The 21,738-nt window shown below is 42.4% G+C and overlaps 1 protein-coding gene across 1 annotated transcript in view; it reads left to right on the top strand.

Annotated features, from left to right (window-relative positions):
- The first annotated feature begins 363 nt into the window (after positions 1–363).
- Positions 364–21,738, top strand: part of LOC109926024 (signal transducer and activator of transcription 3.1-like) — a 43,543-nt gene continuing 22,168 nt past the window's right edge. The window contains exons 1-13 of the mRNA XM_048618876.1: positions 364–474; positions 6,202–6,288; positions 6,721–6,799; positions 7,383–7,462; positions 8,569–8,720; positions 9,124–9,282; positions 10,233–10,325; positions 11,468–11,530; positions 13,191–13,211; positions 14,642–14,735; positions 14,871–14,918; positions 16,499–16,582; positions 16,806–16,914. Of these exons, the coding sequence (XP_048474833.1) occupies positions 442–474; positions 6,202–6,288; positions 6,721–6,799; positions 7,383–7,462; positions 8,569–8,720; positions 9,124–9,282; positions 10,233–10,325; positions 11,468–11,530; positions 13,191–13,211; positions 14,642–14,735; positions 14,871–14,918; positions 16,499–16,582; positions 16,806–16,914 (1,102 nt within the window). The 5' untranslated portion in view covers positions 364–441. The remainder of the gene's footprint in view (positions 475–6,201; positions 6,289–6,720; positions 6,800–7,382; positions 7,463–8,568; positions 8,721–9,123; positions 9,283–10,232; positions 10,326–11,467; positions 11,531–13,190; positions 13,212–14,641; positions 14,736–14,870; positions 14,919–16,498; positions 16,583–16,805; positions 16,915–21,738) is intronic.

The raw sequence follows: 21,738 nt of genomic DNA, 5'->3' as shown, positions 1-21,738 counted from the left end.
TTATTTTAATCAAACCAAAATAAAATAAAATAAAACCACTGGGGTGACACAGCTGTAATTTAACTTCAAGTAAACATTATGAAGATAATAATAGAGCATAGGCTGCCTAAAAGGATGGTGGAAGCAATTTCAGTCATGACTTTCAAAGGGGAATTGGATAAATCTTTGCAAAGAAAATATTCACAAGGCTACAGGGAAAGAGCTAGAGAGTGGGGATAAATTTAGATAGCCTTTTCAAAGAGCTGGCACAATGATGCTAGACCAATGTCCTCTTTCTGTGCTGTAAGATAAAAGGCAAAACCCACAGTCATCACAGTAGAACCTCTCCCTGTATTACAGGTAGTTATGTTAATGCTTTGGCTTCTCTTTCATTAGGAATGTTATGGAGAGGACCCTGTTCTGTTGGCAAAGGTTGTCGCTGCTCGACTGAAGCAGGAGAAGATGATACTAAACGCTGTTGTAGAGGATCAGCAGGTATGAGGAATACAAATGAGCTCTGAAAGTCATGGGTTTATTTAGTTATTGATTCGCTGAACTGTTCTTATGCTAGTTCTTCAAAAACCCAGACTGACAGACTATCTGGAGCTTTCCATTCCACTGATCGTTCACCATTTGGGGTTGATAATCTAGTCTTGGTGCAAAGTCACCAAGGCTGCTGTTCTTTGGTGCAGTGAGCTACCATCCTATGATGCAAGGCCAGCTTGTATCAATAATTTTTCTGTGCTCCTGGTTAATAACACGTGCAATGTTGGGTGCACTTAGTACCTAAAGGTGTCACCTGGTTTCAAGAGTTCAAGGGCTGTTGCTTGCCCTGATCTTGTAAAAAGGGGAAGGAATGGTCGCAACAAGCGCAAACAGCAGAACAACTCCGTTTCACGGGACATCTCTAAGTGATGCTGGAAGAGGACCTGCGAGGAGGAGGGTGGGCCTTTTTGAAAGTGAGAATGACTCCAATGAAGAGCAGCACAGCAGCAGTCTGAATGGAGCTGATTGAACGAGTGAATGCTGTCTCTCCTGGTTTAAAGTGTTTAAAAATAATCGGTTAGGTCTTGGGTAGGTTACTAAAGTAAGTCCTGTTCACATGTGCAAGGTGTCTTGTGGCATAGCAGTTTGTTGGATCAGCCTCAATGAGAGTAAACAATGCTCTGTTAACTGTTGAATTTACTTTTGAAATGCAGAAGCTTGGTCTTCTGCTAGAAAATTTACCTCTAACGAGTGTACACTGGGCAAACTGCCAATGCCATGTACTTGCATATTTCATGTCCACAAACTTGCATTTGTTTTGGTGCTGGCTGCAAGTGTTCCTTCTCTATCTGTCTACAGGACTGTAGACAACAGTAATGTAAGAAAGTATCAGAGATAGTAGGAACTGCAGATGCTGGAGAATCTGAGATAACAAGGTGCAGAGCTGGATGAACGCAGCAGGCCAAGCAACATCATAGGAGCAGGAAGGCCGATGTTTCGGGCCTAGACCCAAACGTCAGCCTTCCTGCTCCTATGATGCTGCTTGGCCTGCTGTGTTCATCCAGCTCTACACCTTGTTATCTCAGTAATATAAGAAATGCTGGAGGGTGGGTGGGCCCGCTGGATCCATTGAATTTATTGCTCTTGCTTCCTGATGAAGAGAAGGCCCTGGGGATTTCAGCTTTGGAAGCAATAGATTGGATGAGGGATTCTACTTTACAGTATTAGCCCTGTTCTTTGCTAGGCTCATTTAAACAAAAGAATTGTTGATGCATCCCCGTTATTGAATCGATGCCAAGCCATGCTCCAGAGCCTCTGCCCAGTATAAATAGGCCTTGCATAGAAAGCTTGGTTTCCCTGCTGGATCCTCCCAAAACAGTCACTTATTTTTGTACTTGTTACTAATTATCTGCTCAGCTTGTTTATATTGACTGCAATGTTTCTTTCCATTCCTAAAACTAAACTGTAAAACTAATCACAGCCAGAGTGAAATTCTGGACTGTTTTGCTTGGCCTGTGGGATTGGAGAAGAGTTTTCCTAATTAGCCTATCACTCTGTCACCCTGTCACACTCTCACCTTTTGGGGAAACTAATAAAACTTTTCTCTTATGCCACCACTTCAGCACAGAGCCCCAGGTATCATTGCAGGTTTTTTTTTTCCTCCAAATCCTCCATGCAGACAGCAATATATCCTCAGATTCAGACTTGGAAACTGTTCCAGGACAAAGACACCAAATGAGTAGGCCATCAAAGTCTCTGCTGGGCTAATGTTTCAATGCTCATGCATCCTCTAAGGCAGGATACGTATGTGAAACCTGCTGCATTTACAGCACAAAATGAGGCCATTCAGCCCATCAGGCCCATGTTGGTACTCTGAAAATCAATCCAGGTAGTCTCACTTCCTCACATGATTCCCATAACCTTGCAGGATTTTCCTTTTTCAAGTATCCATCCAATTTTCTTTTGAAATTATTCTTTCTGCTTCCTCCACCCTTGAGCTACGAGTTCTAATCTGTTTCTACTTGAAGGTTCTTTCTCCAGTTTCCCTGTACCTCCTTGTCCAACTGCATTAAATCTGTGTCCTTTAGTCCTTGAGCAATCAGCTAATGGGGGGAGCCATTCTTTGTTTGGAGAAGCTTTATCCTAACCTGTCATAACCTTGTACACCCCTATCAAACATCCCTGTCAACCTCCTTTGCTCCAAGAAGATTTTCCATCCTAACTTTATAATTTAAGTACTCCCCTAAGTGAGAAATATCTTGCATACTCTCATGGACCCTCTCAACCTTTCAAAAGTGGAGTGACCAGAGCTGGGTGCAACTGTGGCCTAACCAGAGTTTTATAAAGGTTAAGGATAACCTCCCTGCTTTTGTATTCTGTGCTCTATTTTTGCCATTTGGCTGCATTCCCCAAAGCACAGAGCTTTGCTGATGACATGCATGCGACTATTACAAGCCTCTACCCCAAGTGGCACAGCTTTAGGACCAATGGATGGTTTCCCTTCATAAACCTATCTCTGGTCATGCATAACTCCTGGCAAACAGGGTTGCCGTCATCGCCCATAGCTTTGGGTCAGGACCCACCACTACAGCAGCAGTTCTTCACTGCCATCTTGGTCTGCTGAGAAGTCAAATTATTCGGCTGTTTGCAATAACCATCAAGCTAAATGTTGTTATTTGCTGTGCAGTGGAGGTATGTTTCTTCTGACAGAAGTATACAGCTCAATATTACACACTGGGACATCTTAGGCTGATTTTTGCAAAGTGTCACTGACCAGACTGAATATCAACATGGCAGAATTTTCCAGCAAGTGTTTTTATGACCCATGCTACTGTCTTCCATTGGGGTTGCTGGCTTCAGAAACTTGGACACCAGCACTGTGCATTTTAAAGCTAATCTCTCTCTTCCTGGGTGAATTTTGAACCTTCTCTACTGATTTGTTTTGCAAAGATTTTTTTTGCTGTCTGACTCTGCAGAAAATGCAGCATCATTCCTCTTTGCTAGGCTTGTTTGTAAAGTGGGAAATAGCTGCAGCAATGCAAATAGTACCCAGCAGGTTTGGGCAGATGAGGCTCTGGTGTGTTCACTTCTAGACTGCCGTTAAGCCCTAGACAAAGAGTGCTACTTCATGATGGAACGTGCCTGCCATTGCTGGAGGGCCCTTGTGTACAAGCTGTTGCAGTCTTGTCTGGGCATGGCAGAAGAGACTTTGCAACTTCCACTTCACAAGGCAAGTTAACAATCACAATTAGTCAATTTGCCCTGTGACAATTAACACATGATATCTGGGACGTTTTCTACAGCATGCTCTCTGATACTCGCAAGCCACTTTGGGAACCATCTTGCCAGGTGAGGCACTCTGCAGTGGAATTGTCTATAAAGGAAGTAACGTTTTGGGACCTAAAGCATAAGCTGGGTAGGGTACATGGCTTTTACTGACTGAGGGTTCCTTCTAGTGTAGAGTCATGCATGGTACCTGTGTGGTGTCATGCCTCTTTGCAGCCTCGTAACCTCATTGAAAAGAAAGTGTTGCATGAAAGTAACTTTTAAATGATCTCTTGGAAACAGTCTTTTCTTGAGAGACACTTTGCGTTTTTATTTAAACAAATGCTTAGATAATGGTTCTCCAGGATAGTGGAGCAATCCTCTGCATCCATGGCTGTTGACTCCTACTTTTGCCATAAAGTACAGCTCCATTTGAATCTCTTGGCGTCTGTTTACTGTATTTGGTTGCTCCCTCCCCTTTTTTTTTTTTAAAAAAAATACGAGGTGCACCCTTAGCTTCATTTTGCTTCTAATACCAACACATTGCTTCCTCATTTACTGCCAAGTGCAAAGTTCCAGGGTGATTGCATTCACTGGGTTGACAACTATTCTCTGTGTATCTGTGACCTGTGCTTTGACTGGATGGGAGTCTAGAATTTGAAGCTATGCTTGAAAGATGGTGCGCATCTAGGTTTTCCCAAAGGCTGTAGATCAGGGAAGAAGAGATAAACGTAATAGCAGATTGTAGACAGAGACATGATTTTTTTTTTTTTTCTCCTACTGGTCCATTGCAGAAACATGGTTTAGATGTCCAGCAATTTGAAACCAGCTTTGAAAGGAAATCCAAAACTTAAGTCTTTTCCAAATTCTTTATCAGAGCCTGTTCTTCTTTCTTTCTTTGACTTACTGTAAAACTGCACCTCCCCTCAGCAAATTAACCACTGATTTATGGAAATAAATTTACAGAACAAATTGTGACTGTTCACCCTTCACCATCTTCAATCTGACCTCGGGTGTAGTGAGGGGATGATGCTTGTATGCACTCAGTTGATAACAAAGAGTGCTACTTCATGATGGAACGTAATAACCGAGCTCTATGCCAGTGTTGACTTCTCCTTAAATCTATGAGAAAATAAGCCTTTCACTAAATATTTGGGAAACTAAGATCCTCTTCTAACTAACTCCCATAACAAAACACCTCCCCTAGTTGAAATTCTGAAGAGAGATGACAATATTGGTCATCCAATCCAATGTGCCAGCTCAATCAACTGAAGGAAAGAAGATTTGAAGATCAGGATCTTAAACCTGAGACTAAAGCCATTCATGGTTCACCAGACAGTGGTGATTCCATCCTCCTATATTACATGGAGACTTGGCCAACCTACAACAGGCACCTCATAGCACTGGAGAAGTACCACTAGTAGTGCCTTTGCAAGATTCTTCAGAATGCGTGGAAAGAAATGTAGTCCAATAGCCGTGTCCTCTCCCAAGCTAACTTGCCCAATATCTGGGCACTACTTGTTCAAAACTATCTTCAATGTGTGGGGAATATCATTTGTATGGTCAACACTAGACTCCTGAAGCAGCTACTCCATTCTGAACTCAGCCACAGCAGGAGGCTCCCATAAGAACAGTGGCAACACTTTTTTTTGTTGTTGTTTTTTTTTTTTGTTTTTAATGACGTCCTCGAAACCTGAAGAGCTTGAACTGGCTCACGGGTGCCCCTGGCTTGTGACCAACCAAAATGAAGACGGCTCATTCCAGAAGGCACCAAACACGTTAAATGGAATGTGCAGAATTTGCATTGAGGCATTTGGAGGGAATGCACAAACCTCCACATCGCCCATCAATCCAACCTGTCAAACAGCACTCAGAGGAGGATTGGAGGATAATTATTCTATTCAGACAATTGCTTGTAGGAAAAGTACCTCTTCCTGATTAAGTTGCAAAGTGTATATATTCAAAAAGCGATACTAAGAACCCTACAGCACAGGAACAAGTCCTTCAGCTCACCAAGCCTGTACCTTTCTAAACTTAAAAATCTTTTGCCTCTACGTGGTCTGTACCCCTCTATTCCCTGCCTATCCATGTATTTGTCAAGATGCCTCTTAAACATTGCTGTTGTATCTACCTCTGGCAGCGCATTCCAGGCACTTACCACCTTTGCGTAAAAATAACTTGCCTATCACATCTCTGTTAAACTTTCCCCCTTGTACCTTAACCCTATGCCCCCTAGTAATCGACATTTTTACCCTGCCAAAAAAAACTCTGATTATCCATTCTATACATGCCTCTTATAATTTTGTAAACCTCTATCAAGTAGCACCTTGGCCTCTACCTCGTGCCTTGGTCCTGCAGTGCAGTGGATTATTGTGCCATCCCTCGAAGGCTGGTTTACTTGGTAGAATTGTTTGTAACATAAGACTGATCAGAATGTTTTCCATATTGAGACAGCTGCTGTCTTCTTTCTAGACTGTCTCGGATGCAATTCAACCTGTGGACTTTGAAAGACACCAGGACATCGAACAGAAAATTACTGTCTTGAGAAGTGACGTGCAAGTGAGTGCTGCGTGTGATTGACTTATTGCATTCCGCAGCTTTTCTTTCCACGTCTTGCCTTGAACTAGCTTTCCCTCTTCTACGGTTTCTTTCATACTTTTGTAAGTTGTATTGGAAGACTTCTGTTGCTGCTACTTCAATAGCACAGCTATTTATTTGCCAGTTCCCTCCTTTCTATAACAAGCGATAGATGAAATAAAACTTGGAAATGGGGTGGAGGGACATGTTTATGTTTCAGGCGTATTTTCATTTGCGATGAATACAGTAATAAAGCAATGTCTGATTTTTGCATGTTTATTACTATAACGTTGACACTTGGTCAAGTGTGTAAAAGAATCCAGTCAACTCAAAGATATGGATTTCTTTGAACTCGTTGGCAGTCTGAAGATTAATTTAGTCTTTGCTAATTATATTTAAAACTGTTGTATACAGACATGTGAGCAGGAGTTGAAATTCCTAGAGGAACAACAAGATGAATTTGATTTCAAATACAAGACTTTAAAGTGTCAAGGTGAGTGGCTTTTTGTAGCTTCAATCTGCTAGTTTAGCTTTGTCTCTCTGAATCCTACGATAGGCAGGTGAGAGGACATCGTAGCAGAAATTCTCCACAAATTGTAGAGGTGGATGATAAAGTGATTCCACCAGCTAGGCAAGAGTGCATTATGATCTCTAACCTTTTTAATTGGTATGAAACATTTTTAAGTTGAGTTGTTTCTATTTCGTTCTTCTGAAGGCTATGACTTTTATCCTGGATACAGTTACGCCAAAGCAGAGTTCCCCAATGGCTATACCCATCATATCAGTCTAGATGTCAGCGGTGGTCACAGGATATAATGGTACTTCAAAGTGAGGATGGTGACACATCAAAAGCATATTCCCATTCAAAATGTTTAGAATTTATTGACTAAATAGCTTTGTTAACATCTTGCCACCAGGTGAGCTGAATAAAAGTAGTTGTCCTTTCCTGAAGTGATATCCAGTGTTCATGGAGGCTCTAGCTATGAAATGCAGTTGCATCCTGCAAAAAAACACACTCTCAAATGTTTTGTATCAATCTGTGCAGTGTGTTTATGGCTAATTCTGTTGTCTTTTAGAATCGCATAATTCCCCTCAGGTACAGGAAGAAATGAAAGTGCTACAGAACATGCTAAATATTCTGGATAATGATAGGAAAGTAAGTAATATTCTACACAGTTGTCTGGTATTTTAAGTGTGCTACTAAGACATATCACTTAACCTGGCACACTGAAGGTGAATTATGCAATTATGCATGCCTCCTGCTCTGACTGAAGTCAACTAAGTGACTGAAATTGAAGTTCCCAAGGTTTTCCTGGTCTTACTAGTAGATAAGATAAGAGACTTTTGGGAGGATCCAGTTTTATTAATTTATAACTCTAAACTATTGCCACATCCATGGAATATCAAGTCTTCATGTTTCCCTTGGGGTCTCAAACTTAGTTCCTTTTTTTTGGGTTTCTAAGTAAAATTATAATAATTGAAATCTTTGTATTAAGAAAATACAATTACAAATGGTTAGATGTTGTGATATGAAGTTTATACCATACATTTTTTCCACTCACTTTTTAACCTGGTAAATTACAACTATAGAATTTTTCCATCTCCTATTTAAATCCCCGTATCAGTTACCACTTTTGCTGGTCGCTCATTCCTCAGAGTTAGGCTCTGTGTGACTACTTGTACGCACAATTGCATTTCTTAATTTGTTAAATTTTTTTTAACAAAGTCACTCATTTCAACTCTATGTACAAGTTAAGATTAATGCCAATTAATTGACTTGTATTTCATTTTTCTCCCTCTTGGGCCAGGTGTTGTCTGAATGGGCAGGCATATGAACTTTCAAGCCTTTGTCAATTAAATACTAAGCCACTGTTCAGAGATGTATATCTCCAGTGTTTTTGTTTTCTCTGCTCCTCCCCCTTCTTTCCTTGGAGATTTACTGCCCATTACAATGTGAAGGCTCCCTTCATGACAAGAGCATCCCCAAACTGTGTACCAGCGTTGGTATTTGCCCATTTTCTAAACCAGCCATCAATCTAACAGAATAAATTGTGGTCAGGTTTGTGCTGTGGACCTGTGCCCATTGAGGGCTAGATTGAGATTTCCCAAGATAATTTAAAATAGCGCCCATATAGCCATCAATCAGAGAAGATGTTTACCTTAAAGGCATGAATTTGAACACTGGTTTGAAAACAGCTGAAAGACTGGCGTGTAATCCACCCTGTCCAGTGTTTTATGAGAACTTTATTGTGTCTCCGGTAGAATGTCATTGGTAAATTCCGTGAGCTTTTGGTGGAAGCTGGGAAGCTACTGGACACACTGGTGAAAGAGCAGTTGGCAGACTGGAAGAGGCGCCAACAGAAGGCCTGCATTGGTGCTCCTATGGACGTTTGCTTGGATCAACTGGAGAACTGGTATGCAGAATGGTAGATTATCCTGATTTGAGGGAGCCCTTCTCTCTGATTCAAACCTTGTCCAATATAAGCACAATCGCCTGCATGGGCTGCTGGAAAGCAGTCCGAAAGAAGTAGGAGCCCTAGCTGATTTGATGATGTTTTAATTTTCAGTTTGCTTATATTTTCCCATCCTTTATGGTCATGATTATTAGTTTTGGTGACACTTTTTTTTTGTACATAAAATATTTTGAATAATTACGTATATGTGAATGTATAAAAAGGACAGAGTTTCATGTGGCCAGTTGTCCATGGGAAGAGTTTTCATGTGAAGGTAAAATAAGAATTTGCCTGAACTAAACTCTGATACTGATTATCTCAATCTCTACTACTTCATAACCTTTGTTAAATTCTTAACTTACAGGTTTACTGCCAGTGCACTGTGTTTGTTCCAAGTGAAAAGGTTGCTGAAGAAACTGGAGGAGCTGGGAATTAAACTGACCTATGATAAAGATCCTCTTAAAACACAAAGACCTGCTTTAGAGAAACAAACTGTGACTCTACTAACCTGCCTCATAAAAAGGTGCTTGGGAGATTTCTTCTTTTACATTATTTAGACTGTTTCCTCAGTACCTATATACTTTACCTGAAAGCTTGTTCTGTAGCAGCTGTTATACTATAAAAGAAATTATTGCACAAAACTTTTTGTTTGAATTTTTAATTCCATATTGGCAGTTTTAGCCAGAGATAGGATCGATACATGAATTTATTGAAGTCCTTAAGTCTAATTAAATTACTCACAATATATTGTCCCAGAACAGCAAAGTATCTTTACAAAACATTGCACATACAAAGTCAGCAAATAAATCAGTGGTGGTAGCATAATGGCAATGTTACTGAACTAATAATGCTCTGAGGACAGGGATTTGAATCCCACTATGGTAGATGGTGGAATTTGAATTCAACACACTCTCTCTGGAGTTAAGAACCTAATGTCCTCGGGAAAGGAAATCTGCCCTCGGCTGGTTTGGCCTATTTGTGACTCCAACCCACAGAAACATGATTGACTCTTAACTCTCTCTGAAATGGCCTCGAGAGCCAATCAAGGGCAATTAGGGCTGGGCAAAAAATGTCAGCCTTACCTACATCCCATGTAAGAATGACAATAATGAAGGGTAAGAGGAGCATAAACATCAGCATGAACGAGATGGGCCAAATGGCCTTTTCTGTGCGGTGCACTCAATGCATTATCATTTCATTGTTTCCCATGCTATATACAAGTCAGGAATTGGATCAATTGGGAATGAAATTTTCATTACTAATTTTGCAGGTAAAATTCTGGGGGAGAGCTGGGGATGGAGATTCGAATGTATAAATATCAAGTATCTAAGTTGGTAGGAACATTAAATTCAGCAGACCCAAGGCAAATATAGTCTTTTTAAATGCTGTTTAATGGCAAGAGCTATTTTTTTTAAACAATATTATTTGTTTTTTAATTGAAATAAATGAACTTCTTTTTTCATATAAATATAGTGCATTTGTCGTGGAGAATCAACCTTGTATGCCTGTTCAGAGTAAGATGCCTCTGGTGTTGAGAACAAGCTCACAGTTCTCTGTTAAGCCGCGGTGAGTACAGGTTTTGCCTTCAGTGAAATCATAGAATAATGTTTAAAATACTCGGCTGTCCTGTAATGATTCACATTTGGATTTTGTGTGTGAAGCAAGAAATACTTGCGTGAAAATAAAAAGGCAGTGATCAAGTGGGGTGCTTCAGTAGTAGCAGAAAATTCTTTTCAAGTTCAACTCCAATGGCTGTTTTATGTAATTGACGCTGGCACAGCCCAGTGTAGTACTGAGGGAGTGCTGCATTTTCTGAGGTGCCATCCTTTAGCTGAGACATTAAATTGAGGCCCATCTTCCCTTTTTGGGCGAATGTTTTCAAAAAAATCCAGTGGTTGCTGTTTTGAAGGGGAGCAGGGGAATTTTCCTGGTGTCTTGGTCAATGTTTATCCCCCAATATCTCAAAGTCATTGGTCATTATCATGTTGCTGTTTGTGGGAGCTTGCTGTGTGAAATTAGCTGGTGCAGTTCCCAACTTTATGGCAGTGACTACACTTCAGAACCACTTAATTAGCTAAAGTGCCTTGGAACATTTGGGGGTCATGAAAGACAGTGTATAAGTTCAAGATCTATCTTTAATTCAGCTGGTTCCTACTGCACATGGCCTATGTGCCTAGCAACTTTCTCCTCGGTTTGTTTTTTTTTTTTGTTTATAATGTAAATTTAAAGGCTGATTTGAGCTGACAAATGGTAAGTGCAGAGTCTGAGAGATTTGATGAAGAGAGACTAATACTGCTGACTGGTCTTTTGATGTGAAAATCTACAGCATCTGACAAATTGCTGACCTATAAAGTCAGAAAGGATATTACCAGTTTGTGCACTGTTCAGTCTACACTGCTGCTTAAAATAGTGCAGTGGGCTTGCACACTTGCGCTCTGCTGCTGGCCCAGGAATGATTCAGTTTTGTAACGGTTTGTACAAGTCCTCCTCCCTCTTGTATCTTGCATCATGGTTTGATGAAAGCAAATGGGGGAGGGGGGAAAAGAGAGACTTCAAATGCTCCCCCAGTGTATCTATGACTCGCACTCTAACAAAAAGTATATAATGTAGGGGGCAGAACTTAGATTTTAAAATTAGTTATAGTTCTTGAAATACATGATCTAATGGATGTCATGTTTTTTGTAATTCCATGTTCTGTTCTCTTGCAGACTTTTGGTGAAACTGCCAGACTTAGCAAATCATATTATGAAAGTGAAGGTTTGCATTGATAAGTAAGTGATCAACAATCGTACTTCTATAATATAAATGTGTGTTCTAATCTTCTATTGGGTCACTTCTGCCTGCTTCTGTTTGGATTAAGAGGTCTGAAATGTCCAGACAGTTGGTTTTGTACTTCTGTGACTCATTTTTACAAGGAAAAAGCAATCCCCTCAGTTGCTTCCTCTCTTTTATGTCTTGATGACGAAGCACTGAGCTGACATAAAGCAATAGAGGGCTGGCAGCACTTTGCTGTAATGTTTGTGTGTGAGTAAGGCTCATTGATTTGGGTTTGTATCTCTCTGAAAGTGGTAGTCCCTTACTGTTGGGAGAAAACCAGGGGGCCAGGATACTTCCTCGCCTTGCCATGTTTCCTCTTTATGTTCCTAGTTCAGCATTACTAGAATAAAGTGCTGAAAAATCAGTATTGTTGATGCTTGAGTTGCAATGTCCTAAACACATGCTGAATTTCATCTCTGTGCATTCAGCATAATGAGAAAAGAGAAAGCAGATCAGAGTACAAATTTCTTTGTTCAGCTGGCTGTGTAGCTCCCAGTGGCGGCTGATAGAGTAACACTGTAATCTCTACTCTTGTGATAAGTATTCTGTTGCAAAGCTAAGAAAATTTGAAATACTACTTTTCCTCCTACTTGTAATGTTCAAAAGCATTTGTTTAAGTTAGTTTAATATTGGGCAAAGGGCTATGCCTAACAGTGGGACATCTCTATTGTTAAACTACAAGACCTCAGTGATCTCTTTTCCAACTCTGTTCGTGCAACTCCCTTGTACTGACCTTGCTTGTAATAGATTAGTTACATTTGTTGACTAGGTCACTAAATAATAAAGCACACTTTTCCTCGTCCACTTCAATATAACCAGTGTTTTGTTAACTGGTTGTCTGTTCAGTGCCAGTGATGGTTCACTAGTCTTGCTATCAGGATGATCCCAGTCTGTGCTGAGGTAGCTGAAATCAGCCAACACAGAAATCCTGGGTACAACAGTTTGATCTTGGATGATGGAAGAAGGAAAATCCCTGTCCCTGTTACTGATTGTTAGCTCCTGCTCGGAAATGTGCTTGTGTAGTATACTGGACGAAAACACAATAGACTTGGCTATGGTTTTCTTCTCTTCGTTCAAATAGCCAGTTGGTAGCATAGATAAAGACCCACTTTAGCCAAAATACTGAAAGTTACTTGGCATCTACGGAATTGTACTCTGAGTCAGCACCTATCAGAGGAGGAGGGAAAAGACAAAAGGACACATGGAGAATAAGTAAATTAAGTTCCTTCATCACAGCCTATAGAGTGAACAAGCCACACATTGTCACGTTGTCAATTGTTTTAAAAGCAGATTTTGGGTAGGCTGAGTGTCTTTCCTCAGGTAATCACTTCTAATAAGTGTCTGACATTGGCACTAACTGTTCCTGGTGGATGTCAGCACTCTGTCTCTAAGACAATTTTAACAGATTTGCTAAGCAGAAAGAAAACCCTTTCTGAATATGGGGTAGATATGGTGAAATGAACTCCTTTTAAGGGACTGTGTTGGTCGAATATGGCTGTATGATATATAAAGCTTGTCACAAGCAACCTTTTTATGTTCTTGTCTTGACAAACTTAACAAAAATAACCATAAAATATTTGTCAACCAATTCTATTTTATTTTTTAAACTTGCAGGAATTCACCAAATGGGAAAGGGTAAGAACACTTTTTTTTTCAGGAAAATTATCAACTTTTATTTTGACTGATCTACATAGTGATGAAAATTGGTTCTATATCTTAACCGTGACATGATGAAAAAATCCGCAGGGACTTGATCCGAGTGTCAGTTGAAATGTTGGATGTAAGGTTTTTTTCCCCCAGGTGGCTCAGTGGTTAGCACTGCTGCCTCACACTCCAGAGACACTGGTTCAATTCCAGCCTCTGGCGACTGTGTGTCTGTGTGGAGTTTGCACATTCTCCCCGTGTCTGTGTGGGTTTCCTCCAGGTGCTCCAGTTTCCTCCCACTGTCCAAAGATGTGCAGGCTAGGTGGATTGGCCATGCTAAATTGCCTGTAGTGTTCAGGCATGTGTAGCTTAGGTGGGTCAGCTGGGGATGGGTCTGGCGGGGATGCTCTGTGTCGGTGTGGACTTGTTGGGCTGAAGGGCCTGTTTTCACACTGTAGGGATTCTATTCTATGATCCCAAAGCCAAGGTAGAGAGCTTCTTTATAAGTAAAGAGATTTCAAGAAAAGTTATCCAACACACGAAACCCTGAACTGATTTTCAAAGCCTATGTTTAAAAAATATAATTTGACCATATTATAATATATCCATGGCCACAACATTGCTCACCTCTACTGTTTCTCACTGTCTATTTCCCCCCTGACCACCCCCAAATATATTGCTGAAACCCTCATTCTCAACTGAAGTCACCTCCAGACAAAGTCAGACATCAATGGAGAAACTCAGCAGGTCTGGCATTCACCACCAGACTCTGTTTTTCCTTTAGTGCTCAGCTCTCCAGCCTTCCAACTGCACCTTAAGCAGATTTCTGGCTCATTTCATAAATTCTTTGGCTGTATTGTATTCTGCATGAAGCCCTCACCATCACTCCTTGCTAACCCACTTTCATTAAGGCAGCTTCTCCAATGTATTGACTTAACCTTTGACTTCCTAATTAATAAATCTTCCCTTTTCTTTTTAATGAGGCCTTGCCTCACTAGATCTTTCCCATTGATCTCCCATTTCACCATCCGTAATGTCAACTTGACAATCTCAGCTTGCAGCTTTGTAACCCTGTTTGTAATCCTCTGTTACCCCTCTTGCAAATCTTCCCTGGAACCTATGTTGTTAGCCAAGCTTTCAGTCACCTCTTCAATCTTTGCTCTCTCTGTTCGTGTTCATTTGAACGAGATGAAAATAGATGTGCGAGTTTTTTAAAATGTGGGTAGTAAAGAACAAAATTTGATGTTTTACCATTCGTAATATCTCCAGAATGGCAAAATGCGACTGAAGGAAACTGACAAACAACAGTGAAAAGGGAACATGTTAAAGCAGTAACCTCCTAATAGCTTGTGATTTAATAGGTTGTTGCCTTTGGAGAACAGCTTTGCATTGTTAATGTCACTTTTTTTGCTTATGACCAGGTATCGCAAATTCAATATACTTGGCACAACCACAAAGGCAATGAACATGATGGATTCCAGATTCGGGGGCTTGTGTGCTGACTTCAGACATTTGGTAAGAAAATAGCAGTATTCTGTGCTTGATTTTATTGCACTTGTTATATAATTTGTGTGATGAATTTCTGATTTACTGTTGATTCTGCACAAATCAAACCATTTCTACACAACAATTCTACTTTTCTGATTGCAGCAACTAAAGGAGCAGAAGTCTATAATTGGAGGAAAAGGAAGTAATGAGGTAATAGATTTTAGATTAGATTTGAAAATGATTTGTACCCTTGCCAATGAGTTAGAGCCTGAAGTCAGCCCCCATAATTCAATTCAAAATTAATCATGTCCCAAGATTCCAATGTAGTTTGGCAAAGGTACAACGGTACCCTGTCATAGAATCATTGCAATGATTCTTAAACACTAGACTAGATGGTGAATGACTTGGGAAAACAGTGACAGGATTGAACAGAGTCAGCATGGATTTACAAAAGGGAAATCATGCTTGACAAATCTACTGGAATTTTTTTTGAGGATGTTACCCATAGAGTTGATTAGGGGCCCAGTGAATGTGGTTTACTTGGACTTTCAAAAAGTGTTTGATAAGGTCCCACGTAGGAGATTAGCACGTAGAATTTAAAGTGGATGTGAGTGGTGATAGTGAATTGACATGGATAGAGAACTGGTCGGCAGGCAGGAAATAAGAGCAGGAATAAAGGGGTCACTTTCCGAGTGGCTGGCAGCGACAGGAATCAATGCTCGCATTCCAGCTATTCACATTATATATAAATGATTTTGGTAAGGGAACCAAGTGTAATATCTTCAAGTTTGCAGACGACAAAAAGCTGGGTGGGAGGGTGAGCTGTGAGTAGGATGCAGAGATGCTTCAGTGTGATTTAGATAAGTTGAGTAAGTGGGAAAATACATGACCGATGAAATATAATGTGGGTAAATGTGAGATTATCCACTCTGGGAGCAAAAACGGGAAGGCGAATCATTATCTGAATGGCAATAGATTGTGAAAGGGGGGAGGTGCAACAAGACCTGGGTGTTCTCATACACCAGTCGCTGAAAGTAAGCATTGCAGGTGCAGCAGGCGGTGAAGAAGGCAAATGATACGTTGGCCTTCATAGCGAGAGGAATCGAGCACAGGAGCAGGGATTACCTTTACTACAACTATAACAAGGTCTTGGTAAGACCATACCTGGAGTATTGTGTGCAGTTTTGGTCTCCTTATCTGAGGAAGGATGTTTTGGCAATGGAGGGAGTGCAACAAAGGTTTACCAGACTGATTCCTGGGATGGCAGGGCTGACGCATGAGGAGGGATCACATCGGTTAGGACTATGTTCACTGGAGTTTAGAAGAATGAAGGGGGTTGTCATAGAAACCTATGAAATTCAAACAGGACTAGACAGGGTAAACACTGGAAGGATGTTCTCGATGACCGGGGAATCCAGACCAGGGGTCACTGTTTTAGGATATGGGATAGGACTGAAGCATCCCCAGTTGTTTTGTTGGGGAGGGGCAGGGGGACGCTTTAAATTCCAGCCCAGAGTTTCTGTCTGGATGCAGGCAGCATGGAGCTATTTTTTATAAACTGGCAAGTAGCTTTGACCATTAGTTTTCTGGAAGTTCAACTGAGTTAATGTTTTATCTCATGTTGGTAAAGATTTGAAACTTATTTTACACATCTGCAGAAACACTTCCTTTGTGCAATTGTTATGATTTGATTTTATATCAAATGATGCTCACCATGTGTGCAAGGTCTGTGCCTGCATTATTCATTCTTTAATCCTTTCCTCTTTCTCCACATGCTATACCTCCTTCAGGCTTCTCTCATCGTGACTGAGGAGCTCCATCTTATTAGTTTTGAGACTGAGCTGCTTTACCAAGAGCTCGACCTCGTTCTTGAGGTAGGTTTGCCACTTAACTGTCATTGTTGGGACATTTGCCATGGATCCAGTGCTGTGAAGCCCCAGACCTTGTTTTCAGTGAGAGTGGGGTGGGTGGAGAGGCTCACAGAGTTAAGTAAGCAGACAATTAGATACATAAACGCCATCGTAGTTGCACTCATTCTTCATGTAGTGAACAATGCCTAAATTGTTGACTGCTGATAATGCGCCTTTCAATTTTTAGGTCACTGAACTAAACATGTATGAAATATTATCCCACGTTTTACAGGCAGTAGTTCTGATTTCTCTTATCAGGGGTTCTATAGCAATGGCTGATCCACCAGTGGATCTGGGTAACAGTTCCCCCGGGGAGAGAGCTCCTGAGAGATCCACATGATTTCACTGTCTTTAATGGAAGCTTATTGATTTGGTGGCTGTGTGTACAGAGAGAAAGTGTTCAGAACTGACGTTGTAATTTGATCTTGCCTCCTAAAATTGGAAATCTCCCTTAATTGTCAAGAATGGCATGGACAAGATTTTAGCACAATTTGTTCAAAGTTATCAAAACAAAGACTTTTGCTCTTGGGATTAGTTTGGTATCTATTTAACCTCCTGTTAGTTTGGTCATGTATCCTGTCCCTTATTACTGTCAGCAGAGATACACTAATCATGTACCTGTGGTGTTGACTGCTATGTACCTACATTAGTTTGATTTATTGTTATCACATGCACTGGGATACAGTGAAAAATGTTATCTTGCGAGCTATACAGGCAGATTTTATCATATAAAGTGCATCAGGGTAGCAGAACAGAGTGCAGAATCCAGTGTTACAGCTGCAGAGAGAGAGATCAATGTTAACATTAGGGAAGTTCATTCAAAAGTCTGATAACAGCAGGGAAGAAGCTGTTCTTGAATCTGTTTGTATGTGTATTCAAACTTTTATATCCTCCGCCTAATGGAAGAGGGTGGAAGAAAGTATAGCCAGGGTCAGAGGGGTCTTTGATTATGCTGGTTGCTTTCCTGAGGCAGCAGGAAGTATGGATGAAGTCAATGGATAGAAGGCTGGTTTGCATGATGGTCTGGACTATGTTCACGACTCTATGTAGTTTCTTGCGGTCTTGACCAGTGCATACCAAGCTGTGATGTATCCAGATAGGATGCTTTCTATGGTGCATCTATAAAAATTGGTAAGAGTCTTTGTGGACATGCCAAATTTCCTCAGCCTTTTGAGGAATCATAAAATTGCTATACTGTGGAAGCAGGCCATTTGGCCTATTGGGTCTGCACCGACCCTCTGAAAAGCATTCCACCCAGATCCATCCCATCCCTGTAACCCTGCACTTACCATGGCTAACCCATCCAGCCTGGACACTGGGCAATTTAGCATGGCCAGTCTACCTAAACTACACATCTTTGGACTGTGGGAGGAAACCCATGCAGACATGGAGAGAATGTGCAAACACCACGCAGACAGTTGTCCAAGGCTGGAATTGAATCTGGGAAGTAGAGATTTTGTGCTTTCTTTACTGTCCTGTCAACATGGGTGGACCAGGACAGATCATTAGTGTTTGTCACTCCCAGGAACTTGATGCTGTCGACCATCTCCATCTCAGCTCCATTGATGCAGATAGGGGCGTGCACTCCACTCCGCTTCCTGAAGTCAATGACCAGCTTCTTCATTTTGCTGATGTTGATGGAGAGATTGTTGTCTTTACGCCATTTCGCTAGGCACTCAATCTCTTTCCTGTACTCTGTCTCGCAGGTAGGATCTCAAACAACAACAGTGGTGTCATCAGCAAACCTGTAAATGGAGTTGGCACGGAATTTGATCACACGGTTAGGAGTATAGTAGGGGGCTCGGGACACCGGCGTTGAGGGTTAGAGGAGGTGATGTTGCCTATTCTTACTGGTTTGTGGTCTATGGGTCAGGAAGTTGAGGATCCAGTTACAGAAGGAGTTTGTTTGGAATTATGGTGTTGAAGGCGGAGCTGTAGTCAATAAGTAGGAGCCTGATGTGGGTATCCTTGTTATTCCGATGTTCCTGGGATGAGGGTAGGGCCAGGGAGATGGTGTCTGCTGGGGACCTGTTGCGGCAATAGGCAAATTGCAAAGGATCAAGGCAATTTGGTAGGCTGGAGTTGATGTGAGCCATGTCTAACCTCTCTAAGCACTTCATAATTATCAACGTCAGAGCGACTGCGCAGTAGTCATTAAGGCACGCTGCACAATTTTTTTTTTGACACCCGGATGATGGTGGTCATCTTGAAGTAGGTGGGAACCTTGCATTGTAGTAAGGAGAAGTTAAAGATGTCAGCGAATAATCCTGCAAGCTGGTCTGCACAGGATCCGAGTGCGTGACTGGGGACTCCATCCAGGCCAGTTGCTTTCCATGGGCGCGCTCTCAAGATGTCCGATCTGATGTCAGTGGCAGTAATTGTGGGTACAGGTGCATCCGAGGCTGTTGGGATAGGTGACGTTATTTCACTGACCTTCTGTTCAAAGCGAGTGCATGCACCAACTAATGTGATCTTCCGGTTGCCATCCATTTTAACTCCTCCCACTCCCCTGATGACCTTGGGAGGTGATGGTCAAGTGGTATTATTGCTGGACTGTTAATCCAGGGACATTCCGGGCACCAGGTTCGAATCCCGCCACGGCAGATGGTGGAATTAAGAGTCTAACGATGACCATGAGCCCATTGCCGATTGTCAGAAAGACCCATCTGGTTCACTAATGTCCTTTAGGGAAGGAAACTGCCATCCTTACCTGGTCTGGCCTACATGTGACTCCAGACCCACAGCAATGTGGATGACTCTTAACTGTCCTTTGGGCAACTAGGGATGGGCAATAAATGCTGCCTGGCCAGTGACACCCTCATCCCATGAATGAATAAAGGGAAAAAAAATGTCCGTCCTGGGCCGCCTCCACTGTCTGAGAGAGGCCAAACGTAAACTGGATGAACAATACCTGTTATTTCACCTTGGAATCTTACAGCCCAATGGCCCCAATATTGACTTCACCAGCTTCAAAATCTATCCACCCCCAATCTTATTCCATGTCCTGACTGGACCTAACCTGTCCATCTTCCTACTCGCCTGTCCACTCCACCCTTCCCACTGACCAATCACAATAACCCCCTACCTGCATCCACTGCTCCTGATGTGGCCTCGTCTACATCAGTGAGACCAAGCAGAGGCTCGGAGACCACTTTGTGGAGCACCTGTGCTCTGTTCGCGACAAACAACAACACCTTCCGGTCATGAACCATTTCAACTCCCCCTCCCACTCCCTGGACGACATGCCCATCCTGGGCCGCCTCCAGTGTCACAATGACACCACCCGGAAACTGGAGGAGCAGCATCTCGTATTCTGCCTTGGGAGCTTACAGCCAAATGGTTTCAATGTGGACTTTACTGGTTTCAAAATCTCCCCACCCCCGGCCTTATCCCATGACCAATCCTCCCCCTCATCCCTGCCTCTTTTGACGTGACACAACCTGTCCATCTTCTCTCCCACCTATCCGCTCCTCCTACCTCGCTGACCAATGCCCACCACACCCCACCTGCACTCACCTATCACCATCCCACCTACCTTCCCCAGTCCCACCCCTCCTCCCTCTATTTATTTCAGAGCTCCCTTCCCCCTCCCCCATATCTGAAGAAGGGTCCCGACCTGAAACGTGAACTTTCCTGCTCCTCTGATGCTGCCTGGACTGCTGTGCTCCTCCAGCTCCACACTGTTATCTCTCTTTGGCCTTACGAAGGTTGTATCTGGATTTCCTGTATCGATCAGGTTTACCTGACTTGAGTGCCTCAGACCTGGACTTCAGTAGGAAGTGGATCTCCCGGTTCATCCATGGTTTCCAGTTGGGCACATTTGGATTAACTTCTTCAGCACACAGTCTTCTACACACTTACTAATGAAGTCTGTGACAGTAGTGTTGTATTTGTTTAGGATGACTGCCGAGTTCTTGAATGTGCACCAGTCCACTCTCGTGAGCAGTCCCATTAGAAGCCCTTCCATTGCAACAGACCGACACTGCATTACTTTCTGTCCTGGGTCCTTGCACTTTAATTTCTGTTTGTAAGCCGGGAGGATGAGCGTAGCGTTGTGATCTGATTTTTCCAAAATGCTAATGGGCGTGGAGCGGTAGGCATCTTTTGGTTGTATAGCAATGGTCAAGGATGTTTGGACCTCTGATGCAACAGGAGACATGTGGATGGTATTTTGGTAGCTCTTTCTTAATATTGGCGTGGTTGAAGTCACCGGCTATGACGAACAAGGCTTTGGGGTTTTCTGTCTCGGGATTGTTTGTTGCGTTGTACACTTTGTCAAGTGCCCTCTTCATTTCTGCAATGTGGTGGGATGTAGACTGTTGTCAGGATAGCAGAGGTGAACTCACATGGTGGGTAGTAGGGCTGGCACTTCACTAAGATATTATAGGTGCGGAGAGCAGTAACTCGCCAGGGTTGCCACATCTGAGCACCAGGAGGTGTTAATTAAGAGGCAGACCCCACTGCTCCTTGCCTTGCCCGAGGACGCCGAGCAGTCCATTTGGTGAACTGAGAAACCCTCTGGTTGTAAGGCACAGTCAGGCATTGTAGGAATGAGCCATGTCTCTGTAAAACAGCACACAGCAGTCTCTCAATTCCCTTTAGAAGGTGCATCTAGCTTTAAGTTCATCCATTTTGTTCTTAATAGCTTGGATGTTCGTTAAGAGTATGCTGGGGAGGGGGGAAATTGAAACCACAAAGTTTCAGTCTGACCTGAAGTCTAGTGCATCTCCTATGTTTACCTGGGTAGGTGTCTGCTCCTAGTCAATCCCAGGTGTCAGTCAGGGAAGTCTGCTGCTCAGAGAGGTGTATGCGTACTCTCAATGGGATCCTGGGCATCAGTTGTGGCCTTGAGCATTCCAGAGGGTCTTGTGGCCGGTTCGGTCGGGCCTCCTCTATGGCGGGTCACGGGGTCAGGTCTGGCTCCTGCACTGGTCAGGCCTCTGTTCTGGGCTTGTGGTTTCAGCATCGGCAAGGTAAATTGGTGCGTCTGAGATAGTAGGAACTGCTGATGCTGGAGAATCTGAGATAACAGGGTGTAGAGCTGGATGAACACAGCAGGCCAAGCAGCATCAGAGGAGCAGGAAGGCTGACGTTTCGGGCCTAGACCCTTCTGAAACATC

This window comes from Rhincodon typus, chromosome 41, assembly GCF_021869965.1.
Source record: "Rhincodon typus isolate 14 chromosome 41, sRhiTyp1.1, whole genome shotgun sequence".
NCBI lineage: Eukaryota > Metazoa > Chordata > Chondrichthyes > Orectolobiformes > Rhincodontidae > Rhincodon > Rhincodon typus.
This window is presented reverse-complemented; position numbering and strand designations above follow the sequence as displayed.